The 12,260-nt window shown below is 35.9% G+C and overlaps 1 protein-coding gene across 1 annotated transcript; it reads left to right on the plus strand.

Moving 5' to 3' along the window:
• Positions 1–1,349: 1,349 nt before the first annotated feature.
• Positions 1,350–11,098, plus strand: LOC133853162 (uncharacterized). The gene is made up of 7 exons (XM_062289579.1): positions 1,350–1,688; positions 6,293–6,383; positions 8,860–8,975; positions 9,563–9,622; positions 9,705–9,770; positions 10,527–10,726; positions 10,803–11,098. The coding sequence occupies exons 1-6, from the start codon at positions 1,632–1,634 to the stop codon at positions 10,716–10,718; spliced, it is 582 nt and encodes a 193-aa protein (XP_062145563.1). The 5' UTR covers positions 1,350–1,631; the 3' UTR covers positions 10,719–10,726; positions 10,803–11,098.
• The last annotated feature ends 1,162 nt before the right edge of the window (positions 11,099–12,260 follow it).

Here is a 12,260-nt window from a genome sequence, read left to right on the forward strand (position 1 = left end):
GTGCAATCTCAGAAATTCAAGCAGCTTGGCACGTTGAAGGACTATCCCAAAATAATGGTTGTCCCCAGGTTATTGTGTGCTTGTTTGTCTGGGTGGGCCACTCATTTTAGGTTAGAATATAAGACTGGATGTTTAAACTGGTGGCAAAACAAGAGCGATGGGAAACTGTAGTATATAGTAATATGTGATTTTAAAACTCGATTATGTATTTGTGGGCCTGTATAACTTGTTCTTTAGTGTTGTTGGAATGGTAGAAGGCCAGGAAAAATTGTTTGCCCAAAATATTTTCAAGTGTTGGAGGGATTTTGGCTCTTCGAATTGCCATTTCTGTTTGCTTAATAGCATTTATACGCCTATCCCAATCAAATTCACCTAAGCTCATGTGGAGATATTTTTTCAACAGATAATTGAAGACATGTCATGTGGAGATAAATTGTGCATGTGTATTATGCAAATTTGCATTCGAGTCTCCGGAACATAGCCAAGTGAGACTGTAAGAGTGAAGAAAGCCGGATAATCTTGTTGGTACATTTTTTAAGGTGGAAATGGATTTCTCGTTGATTGGTTTGCAAATAATCTTTACTAGCCCATTTTGTAAATTGGTTTGCTTAGAGATCAAACCATCAAGCACGCGTTAACCCCCATGGACCGTGGGAATAGAGACTCTCTTTGTTGGTTGAACCATGGTTCAGACTTGGGCAGGACCCAATGGAATGGGTTGGTGCGGTAGTGTTCTCCTGACCCAGCCCATTCTGTTTTACAAATTTACAACCAAACCAATTTTACTACTAGTTATACAAAAGATCAAAGAGTCATATAGCCGCAGCAAAATTTGGGACAGTTTTTTGTAAATTTTTTTTTTTTTTTTTTAAAAAAAAAAAATTTAGTCACACGTGTTTAAAAAATTACATGTATTTTTAAAAATGCATAAAAAAAAATCACATTCTCCATTAAAAATGCATTTACTTCTAAACATATGTTAATTTAATAAATTGGTTTGAAATAATTTTTTTCGAATACAATTTGAAAGGACTTTATCCCAAAATCACAAAGAAGATTTCGAGTGTCACCATTAAGCAAATTCCAATAAAGTCAATATATATATATATATATGCTTGGCTTTTTTCCCCTGAGCAAAACAGGAAAGACACCACTTTGTTTACAGAGGGAGATGACGACCTGTGAACCTCTTCTGCCAACACACACCATAGAAAATAAATGAAAAGGAAAAAAAGAAAAAAAGCTATTGACAAAAAGAAAGAAGAGAAGGATAAATAAGGCATAGGCACCTTGTGAGTTTGTAAGTGGTGAGTCGGGCTCGGTATTCCCTAACAGTTAACGGGCACAAAACAAAAAGAAAATGAAAAGAAATAAAAAAAGAGAATATTCTATTTTGTTTTGCTGAATTTCTTTCTTCTTTCTTTTATTTTTCCCGGTAGATTTTTCACAGATAGAAGCTGCAAGGAGGGAAGGCGAGAAAGAGGGGAAAAAAGCAAACGCTACCGTTCTCCAATCGAATCAAATTAGAAACATCTTTTTGTGATTGATAAGCTTTTAAGTTTTTGCACAACTCAGAGAGAGAGAGAGAGAGAGAGAGAGAGAGAGAGGGAGAAGACGGATTGAAATTCCAAATGGGTCAGGCTTTTCGGAAGCTCTTCGATTCCTTCTTCGGCAACACCGAGATGCGGGTACCACACACTCACTCACTCTCTTTTCCATTTGTTTTTTTTCTTAAAGATTTGTGCTTGATGATCGTACGTGCTGGGCTGTGGATGGATTAGAGCTCAATTTTTATTTTTATTTTTTTGGGTTATGCCTAGGATTGTTGTTGTTGGGTTCTCTTTTTCTTTCTCTTTTTATTTATTTATTTATTTAATTTTTTAGTGTTTTTTGGTTGATTTTATGGGATTGTTAGGATTAGCACGTATTACAGGCTTTTATGGTTTTTGCCATTTGTTTTTGGGGAAAGTACAGTTATAGCGAATCTAAAATACTATCTTACTGTTTTATAACTAAAACTATAGCTCACTGCCCAATAATTGTAGACTACAAGTATGCACCGTGCATGTGCTTTGCCTAGGCTTATAACAATACAGTAATAAGGAGCTAATCAAGGAGAAAAAGGTGCAGGAGAAGGTCATCTCAAATTTTACAGAATGCGTTTATTAAGAGGTGACATATTCTGGATTCATTTTTGGTTGCAAATGAGTCTGTTGACAGTCGAATCAGATCAGGGGTTCCTGGCTTGTTGTGCAAATTGGATCTAGAGAAGGCATATGATCATGTGATTCGAGAGTTTTTGTTGTATCTGTCAAAGAGAAGTGGTTTTGAGGAGAAATGGCGAGCATGGATAGCATTTTGTATTTGTACAGTGCAATTTTCAGTTTTAATAAGTGGAGCCCCCTCTGGTTTCTTTAGTTTTACTCTTTGTTTAAGACAAAGAGATATGTTATCTTCTCTACTTTTTGTAGGCTCTGAGTAGGATGATATCGACCATGTTGGACAAGGGGCTTTTAGCTGGTTTTGTTGGTGGGGTTGAGAAATAATGCAGAAATGGTTGTGTCGCATCTTTTGTTTGCGGATGACACATTGATCCTTTGTGAGGCTAATTGTGAACATCTTCGTAATCTACAATGTCTCTTTTTTATGCTTTGAAGTGGTATCGTGGTTAAAGATTAATTTATCAAAATCAGAGATTATTCCAATTGGTGAGGTGGATGATGTAGAAAGTTTGGCCAGTATTCTTTGGTGTAGGGTGGCTTTGTTACCGATGAAAGTGCACCATACAAGTCTACTTCTATATGGAGCGTCATTGTTTAAAAAATGGAAAGGCGGTGTTCTGGTTGGAAGAGTGTTATTGCCCACATACTATCTGCCATTGTTTACTATTCCTATTGGTGTGGCCAATAGGCTTGAGAAACTTTAGCTAGATTTTTTTTATGGAGGGTATCAATGAGGAGTTAAAGTTCCATTTAGTTAATTGGTCAAAGATTTGTTCTCCGAAGCAAATTGGTGAATTGGGGGTAAGAAACTTCACTCAGTTTAATCAAGCATTGTTGGGTAAGTGGTTATGGCATTATGCTACGGAGATGGAGGCTTTGTGGAGGCTGGTGATAGAAGCAAAATATAATAGTATGAGCAGAGGTTGGTGTTTTAAAGAGGTAAGGGACACCTTTTGGAGTTGGAGTGTGGAAACATATTAGAAGGGGGTGTGTGCGCCATTTGGAATGTTTTCTGTAGTCGGTTTGGGTTTTCTTTGGTTATGCTTAGACGAGTAGTTGGCTTGTACGCTTGTTGGTGGACTGCCAGTAGTACTCCGAGAGTGTTGTTGTTGTGCGGAAGATGTTGCCTTCGTGCCTTTTGTTGTGCCTGTGGAGGGAAAAGAATGACAAAAGTTTTGAGAACTGTTAGAAGACTTTTGAGGAGATTAAGTTTTTATTTTTCAACACCTTGTATGCTTGGACAACTGCTTTTGTTTTTTCTTTGGTGATTAGTTATAATGATTTTATTTTATTTTTATTTTTACTTTTTGTTCCTACTGGTTAGGTGGCTTTTCTTGTATACTCCATGTGTACCTGGGAGCACCTTATGCTTTTAATGATATTTCGTTTACTTATAAAGAAAAAATATATTAGAAGGGGGTGGAGAGTTTTTTCGAGATTTATTAGATATGAAGTGGGAGAAGAAACTAAAATTAGGTTTTGGCATGATTTATGGTGTGGGGATCAACTTCTGAAGAAATCTTTTCTGGAGTTGTTTAGTATTGGAGTCGTGGGTTGCAGATAATATGCATTTTTCTAATGGTAATTTTCAGTGGAATTTATCTTTTATAAGATATGTACATGATTGGGAGGTCGATTTGGTGTTGCACTTTTTGATTTGTTGTATTCCCTCATATTGAGACAAGGTGGTGAGGATCGTATTTGGTGGATCTCTTCAAAGAGGAGGAAGTTTGAAGTGAGGCCGTTTTTTCACAAGTTCTCTAGTTCAGGGAGTTCATCTTTTCCTTGGAATAGTATTTGGAGAGTCTATTTTCCATTAGGAGTGAGTTGCTTTGTGTGGATGGCGGCCCTTGGACAAATTTTGACTTTGGATAACCTGAGGAAGAGAAAAGTAATTGTGGTGGAATGGTGTTGCATGTGTAAGAGGAGTGGAGAATCCATAAATTATTTTCTTCTCCATTGTGAAGTGGCAAGAGAATTATGGAATGCGATTTTTAGCCTTTTCGGAGTAGAATGCGTTATGCTCAGAAGGGTGATAGAGCTATTAGATTGTTGGCGTGGTCAGTTGGGAAGTCGTTCAGTTTTAACTTCTTGGAGGATGTTCCCTTTGTGCTTAATGTGGAGCATATGGAGAGAGTGAAATGCAAGATGATTTGAAGATCGTGAGAAGTTAGTAGAAGAGCTCAAGAACATCTTGGTCAAGTCATTTTATATATGGACAAGAGTGTATATGTAACACTCTGGTCCCATATTGAGAAGAGATGAATAGCTTATATAGAGTGAGTGGTTTATAACAGATAGATGAGTGTTAAGTTCCATATTGCCTAGTTACTAGGTGAAACTGGGCTTTATAAGTGATTCTAGGGAAAACTCCAAATCGACTAGTCCTTTTGGGGTGATAGCACAGATGTGGCTAGCGCTTTTCTTTGGGTTTTTACAAATGGTATCAGAGCCACCTAGTAATGTCAGGTCATGTGGTATTGGAGCATTGCATGACGTGGGCGTCAGAGGTTAAGGGGGGGAGTTTGTAACACCCTGGTCCCATATTGAGAAGAGATGAATTGCTTATATAGAGTGAGTGGTTTATAAGAGATAGATGAGTGCTAAGTTCCATATTGCCTAGTTACTAGGTGAAACTGGGCTTTATAAGTGATTCTAAGGAAAGCTTCAAATCGACTAGTCCTTTTGGGGTGATAGCGCAGATGTGGCTAGCGCTTTTCCTTGGGTCGTTACAGTATAATATTTCACATTTTTCTAACTTTTTTGAATTTGTGGTTTTCTATTATTTTAATCATTAATGGAGGTTATCTCTTGTATACTTTTTGTGTACTAGGGTTGTGCCTCTTTGCACTTATTAATGACATGCATTACTTATATAAATAAAAAAATTCAGGACGGTAAAGAGTGTTGAATGCAGTGGTTTTTTAGTTTGAAGAGCGATAAGCTACGTGTCTACGTAAGCAATTTGTATATACGTGGCCGAACATTAGTGTCTATGACGCAGTTAATAGGATGGAAAGATATTAGTTTGCAGAATAGTGGATGGTACCATGGAGGGAATTATGATAATGAATGTGGAGTGAAAGGGTCCTTTTTTGAACCTTTGGATCATTGTTTCTAGTTCTTCCATGGTCATATATAAAGTGGCCGTTTTCGCTGCCAAGGGTTTAATTTTTTCTCTGGCCTTATGAGCTTAAGAATTTATGTCTTAGGTCAGTATTTATTGGCTCTTAAAGCGGTTCAACTTCTGCTAGGAGTGTTTGTTTAGTTGAGGGTAGTGATAATTGTGAATCTAGACAGATTTTTGTAGTACACTCCAGATCAGAATGAGACAGCTATTTGTTACTGAATCACATACCAGTGGAAGGTTGTCTGCTCCTATTTAGATTCTAGTGTTCTGAAACTTGAATATTTTGGTTTGTAACTTTTTAAGCTTACCTTTCTGAAACTATTTGTCTTATATTCCAAATAACTGAAGGTTACCAAAAAGCAGAAAAATTTCACGTGTTGCACAGTATGACTAGATGTGCTTGTTGAACTTCTTGTTCTTCCTGGAACACTCCTTTTTATAAATTTTGATTATAACACTTTTGGAACATATTATTTGTAATTGTGATAACACTGATAATTAAATTGATTCTCAATCTTTACCATTTACTGCTGACCTTGTTGATGTTGCCAATAATATTGTTTTTTTGTTTATAAGGCTACAATAAAAAAATCCTTTTTTTTTTTGGTTTGAGCATGGTGGAGGGAGTTGATTTTTATGTCTTATTTTTGGCGCCTTTCCGTACATATATTTACTAATATATACTCATGGAGTAATCTTGCTCTTCTTGTTTCTACAGCATCCTGAACACATTCTGCTGTTTTTTCTTTTCTTTTCTTTTCTTTTCTTTTTTTCTTGGTAGGCCCATTTATTATGGACAATTTATTTTAAACATCTCTATTCTATATGCCTAATCTCTAGCTTGTTTATTTTGTGGTTAATGCCATGATATGAACAGTTCATTATTTAGCATATGTCAAGCCTCTCTTCTTATTTGTAATTCTTATTTGAGCTGGGTTAGGTTGTGATGCTTGGCCTGGATGCAGCTGGAAAAACAACTATACTGTATAAGCTGCACATTGGGGAAGTTTTATCAACTGTTCCTACCATTGGTAAGGCACATTGCTCATGAAACAAGATTTGTTGATACTGTTAAATAAGGCTTATGATTTGATCGCATCATCTGTGATATACGTTTAACAGCGAGTAAAGTTGTTCTTTCCCTTTTGTGAGCAGTATAATGATGTCTTATTTTGCTGTTTAGTTTCTGTTCTTATGTGTTGGTTGATGGGAAGTGTAAGTTGTTTTGTTCCTTCCCAAGTTTACCTAAAACGATATGAAGCTGTCATAAATGAAACAATTTGAACTTGGAAGAAGAACTTATGCGGAAATATTGTCAAAAGCTTCCCTTTTTCCTAATCTACATTCAAGGGCAACCATGCGGGAGTGGTGGGAAGAAATAGATGAAAAAGAGAACACTTAAAAAGAAAAAAGAAAAAAAAGTGAGCTTGTTTGAATTGATGAAATTGGATAATTCTTATCATCTAAATAGAACCATGGGATCGTGAAGTGGGATCATGGATAGTTGAACATAATTTTTTTTTTCCTAGTTTTTCTGATTTTTTTTGAACCGTTCTTCTTTTTCTCCTGAATAAGGGGTTATATTGTATACTTCCTGTGTACTAGGGTTGCGTTTCTTGCGTTTTCAATGAGGTTCTATTATTTATCCCCTCATCCTTTTGGGTTTTTTGTGGAGGTAAAAAAAAATAGTAAAACGTTGCATAAGAAATGTTTTAGAATTAACTCAATTCATTTTAGCATAGATATTTCAATACACAATTAATTGTTTTTCATGAGAATGTTTCCATCAGCTTTGTCGTATATTGATGATATTGCCTTTATGTGTAAAGAAGTGATACTAGGTTTTTCCATTCCGTCATTTTTAAGACGGTTAGGCTAATAAGCTATTTTATTCTTTTCAGTTAGTACTGCAAATGAATAATATGCTTTTATGACATGGTTACTAGTTATCAAAAGCTTAGATTACTTGGGAAGACAATCTAGGGAGGTTTAGACCTGTTTTGGTGTTGCCATCATTGTATTAGTACGATCATTCTTGGTTGTAATCTAAGTATCTTGTGACTGGAAGACATGTTGTTCCATTGGAATAATATATTTGCTAGACCTGTGCATTATTGGAGGTGGAAGTGGTTTCGTGGTTCTTTGAGATGTATTCTCAAAGACTAAGGCATGGAGGTGAGGATACAATTTGCTGGATTCCATCTAAAAGGAAAACATTGAAGTTAAGTCGTATTATTAGGTATTATCTAATGATGTAAGGTCCGATTTCCTTTGGAAGAGTATTTCGAAAGTTAAGGCGCCCTCGAGAATGACGCTCTTTGTTTGGATTGTGGTTTTAGGGAAAACCTTAGCGTTGGATAATTTACGAAAGATGAATGTTATTGTAATGGAGTAATGTTGTATGTATAAGAAGTGTGGAGAGTCTATTGATCATTTATTCCTTTATTGTGAATTTGAAACTTAATTGTGGAATGCGATTCTTCATCTGTTTGGTGTTGATTGGGTTATGCATCGAAGGGTGAGTGATTTGTGGGAAGTTGGAGGGGACACTTGGGAACTCATCATGCTTTGCAAATCTGGAGGGAGCAGAACGCAAGGAGTTTTGAAGATCATGAGAGTGGTTTGCTAGAGATAAAAAAGATGATGCTATAATCCCTATATACGTGGAAAGTGGTATGGAATAGTGTGCATGTGTTGTTATAAGTTGTTTAAAATTCCAACTTTTTTGGAGATAAAAAGGAAAAAGGGGAAAAGAGAGGTCAAGAATCTAGAATGTTCTATTAATTTTGATGCTAGGGGAGTGGGTTCTAGCTGGGTTAGGGGCAAGAAGTTGGGAGCTTGATGTAGAATTTCTTCTTTTGGGTTTTTCTGGTGTTCTTCTTTTGTTGTTGATGTTTTTTTTTTTTTTTTGTTTGTTTGTTTGTTTGTGGTGGTGTCCTTTTTGTATGCTTAGGGGCGCATTTTACGCTTTTTAATGCTATTTTGTTTATTACCTATCAAAAAAAAAAAATTCCAACTTTTTTCGGTGCATAGTGTTGTTATAAGTTGTAACCAATGGAGGGAGGCTGTCTAGCCTAGATTCAGTGGCTTCTGCTGTACACAACTTTAGGAGGGGCCTCCATTATCCGAGGAATATCACTAAAGGAATTTTTATGATGTCAAGACTTACCAAAATGTGCATGTTGGAGACATTTCCAATACAAAATAGCAGTGTTGCTAAAAAAATTATATCAAGCGGCAGGACTTATAATAAAATGTGCTTGTTATGTAGGATAATCACCTGTCTGCTCTATCACCCCTCTTTAAGGCATCCTCATACTGAATTGCTGACAGCATGACATGGCCCATGTGATTTTGTGATGGGTTTTTCATCTTGGAAATTGTTGTGCTTTCTTTCCTTTTCTAATGTAATTTGTCTAACTTTTCTGGAGTTTTTGCATTTAAAAACTCCAGTGATCACCATTATGTGAAGGTTGAAGTACAATTTGATTTCCTGGTTCATTGTAGGTTTCAATGTGGAGAAGGTTCAGTATAAGAATGTGATATTCACAGTTTGGGATGTTGGTGGACAAGAAAAGTTGAGGCCACTCTGGAGGCATTACTTTAACAATACGGATGGGCTGGTAATGATTAATTTCTATGGTCTTTTCCCAGACTATGAATAGTTTTTGGAGGCATTCCCCCCCCCCCCCCCCCCCCCTTCTCTTTTTGCATCAAGTGGCAAAAAAACATGTTGCTATTTCAAGTTGCCTTATTATTGTTTAATTTTATACTTTGTCCCAGTAATCAGTTAGTACTTCTTAGCTATGTGTTGAAGCTAAAGGCACATTATAATTTTTTTCTTTTGTAAGTAATGTATATTCATTTAAAGCTCAGAGGGGCACAACCCTAGTACATACGGAGTATACAAGAGAATCCCTAAATCATAGAAAAAGAAGAACATAATTCTAAAAACTCAGAAAAATTCGAAATAGGCAAACTATTCCATGCCACTCTCCATATATACAGGGATTGTAGCACCATCTTCTTCGTTTCTATCCATCCAAGATCTTCTAAAGGCACTTTATAATTATCTTCCTTGTACTTTCTTTTTATTTGTGGTTTTAATAAAAAAATAGTATTTTTAAGGAATTAGTATTTCATTAGAGAAATAAAAAATGATCCTTATATATACACACTTATATATCTGTAAAAATATGTGTTGGTGCAGATATATGTTGTTGATTCCTTAGACCGAGAGAGAATTGGAAGAGCAAAAGCAGAATTTCAGGTTGTTTATTCATAAAGATATAATAACTTAAATACAACTTTGTGGCTTATAGATTCTCAGTGACCTACTAATTTCCTTTCAGGCCATCATCAAAGATCCATTTATGCTCAACAGTGTTATCTTGGTATTTGCCAATAAACAAGACATGGTATGTTTCATTAGTAACAAATTTATGCAGCTTGGCACATCTTATGATTGATTTTCACGATTGGCTTGGATCACCATAATATTAGAAATGGAATGTATATGGAAAAATATGCTATGTTGACATATTTAACAACTAAAAGTATGTTTTATTGGTATGTGTCTGCAAAAACTCTGAACTTAAGTACTTATGAAAAAGTACTTTGAAATTAAGTCAAGCTTTGTCGCTCTTTTAAAAATGGAGTCATCTATAGTAATATATTATCTGTTTAAGGTAGATTAGGATCTCCACTCGACCTCTTGGATACTGGAGAGATCTCCAAAAAAGTAGCATCTTTGCATCTAGACCTGCTTTGTGTGAATCTGTACTGATTCGGTTCCCCACAAAAGCCCCAACCCAGAAAAAAATAATAATTTAGTGATCTTCTTTCATGTGATTGTCAGTGCTGGGCAAACATTTTTAACTTTTGGATAATCTCAAGAATAATTTGGTGGTTGTTTAGACTTCATTGAGGCTTTGCCACTGCATAAGTAAAATATTAGTGGAGGCCACTAAAAAATCTTTGGAAGTTTGTCCAGACTTCCCTAGCTGGAGATTTTCCCCTCATAATTAACCTTACCTGCTGAATTAATGATTTTTATGGCATACAGACTTCCTTGTACAGACAAATAAATAAAAGAAGAAAAACATATTTTCACAGAGTAGTCCTATGCAACATTATATTTACTTGATGATTTTATGCTTTCTCCTCCTGTTCAGAAAGGGGCAATGACGCCAGTGGAAGTATGTGAAGGATTAGGCCTCTTTGATCTCAAAAACAGAAAATGGCACATACAAGGGACTTGTGCGCTTAGGGGAGATGGCCTTTATGAGGGCTTGGACTGGTTAGCTGGAACTCTCAAGGAAATGAAAGCTGCTGGATACTCTTCAGTTGGCACCTCATCTTTCTAATGGTCCAGGTTGAAACTATCTACCTACTTAATCAAAAGAAGCAAGCCATGTATTCCATTTTGTTCTCATTCACTTTTTCAGCAGGGTTTTATGTGGCCTTGGTCCTGTCAATTGATAAAGCTATAAGGAGTACCGGGAGTTGGACTTTGGAAAAAACTCCTGACATGTATCAAAAGTTTTGGGCTTTTCTAAAGCAAACGAAGTTTAGTAGGTGCTTACTTCTGGCCTTGACACTTAAAAAGCATGTGTTTTCTACCAATGTAAATTGCAGATGCACGTTCTGCCATTGATAAAATCTAATTGGAATCTGGGAATCTATGTATGCTTTGAATTCTGTTTTCATATATTCTTAATACTATATAGAAAACCAATGGCGGTTATCTCTCTCTCTCTCTAACGAACTCATCCATGAATGCTTTGTGCTCTGTGAATGATTCTTTAATGTAAGTATCTCAAGTCTTGCTTAGGATCTTGTACATATATACTGAATGATATGTGGGTTACCAAGTGAAATTGAATTGGGTGTCTCAAGTAGTGAACGCAAAAGCTCATTTGTTGAGGATGTGTTTCTTGGTGATTATGCCCAAGGAGAAACTCAGGAAATAGCTTTTTTAAACAGTATTTAAGTGCTGGCATTAGTCTTCTATTACATTTGGTAAGCGAGAATGCTAGGAGCTTGCTTTCACTTGTAATTTTATTTTTATTTTTGTTTTTTTGAGCGATAGGGAAGGGGAACGATTACAACAAATAAAAATACAACCAATAATAAGCCCCCCCAATACAATGAACAGTGCTGAAAAACCTAAATCAGATGGACATAAGACTGTTTGAGTTTCACTATCACTTTTTCTGGGCAGCTATATTCTTGGAGGTCATACTGAATTGCTTATATAGAGGCAATCATTAAATCTTCTTAGTTGTTTTCTCGATAATTATGTCTATTGGAACAAAATTTTCTATTCAAATCTCCTGCTATGGTCTCCTTCGGGGCGTCCAATTTTTTTTTTTTTTTTTTTTTTTTTTATTTTTAACTATAGAATAAACTCTAGAGTTTTGGGTTAAATTATTAAATTCATTCTTAACTAAGTTTATTTCTAAAAATAATCTTTGGAGTGGTTGAACCACACTTAACTTTGATGGTTGCTCGCTCACATCTAAAGGTCAATTTGGGGTTGGTTGACTACTCTATATAATCTGACTCTTTAGTGAATTTGTCGTGAACTTAAAATAAAGGATAAAACATTACTTACAAAAAGAAAAAAAAAGGAAACTCATGTAAATTGGCTCAATTAGGATGTACATGAGAATGAGACTATTCATTCATATAATAAGGGAAATGAAGCCAATCGAGGAGGAAACAAGGAAATAATACACGCATGTAACCGTTGGCGTGAATATTCCAATTTTCCAACCGTCACTCTCTCTCCCTCGCTCCTGCTTCGAAATCCCAAAAGCACGGAGATATGAGAGATTCCCTTACCCCCCCCCCCCCCCCACTCATTTCCCGGCCACACATTATTCATGATTCACCCGCTCTCTCTC

Source organism: Alnus glutinosa, chromosome 1 (assembly GCF_958979055.1).
Source record: "Alnus glutinosa chromosome 1, dhAlnGlut1.1, whole genome shotgun sequence".
NCBI classification, from domain to species: domain Eukaryota; kingdom Viridiplantae; phylum Streptophyta; class Magnoliopsida; order Fagales; family Betulaceae; genus Alnus; species Alnus glutinosa.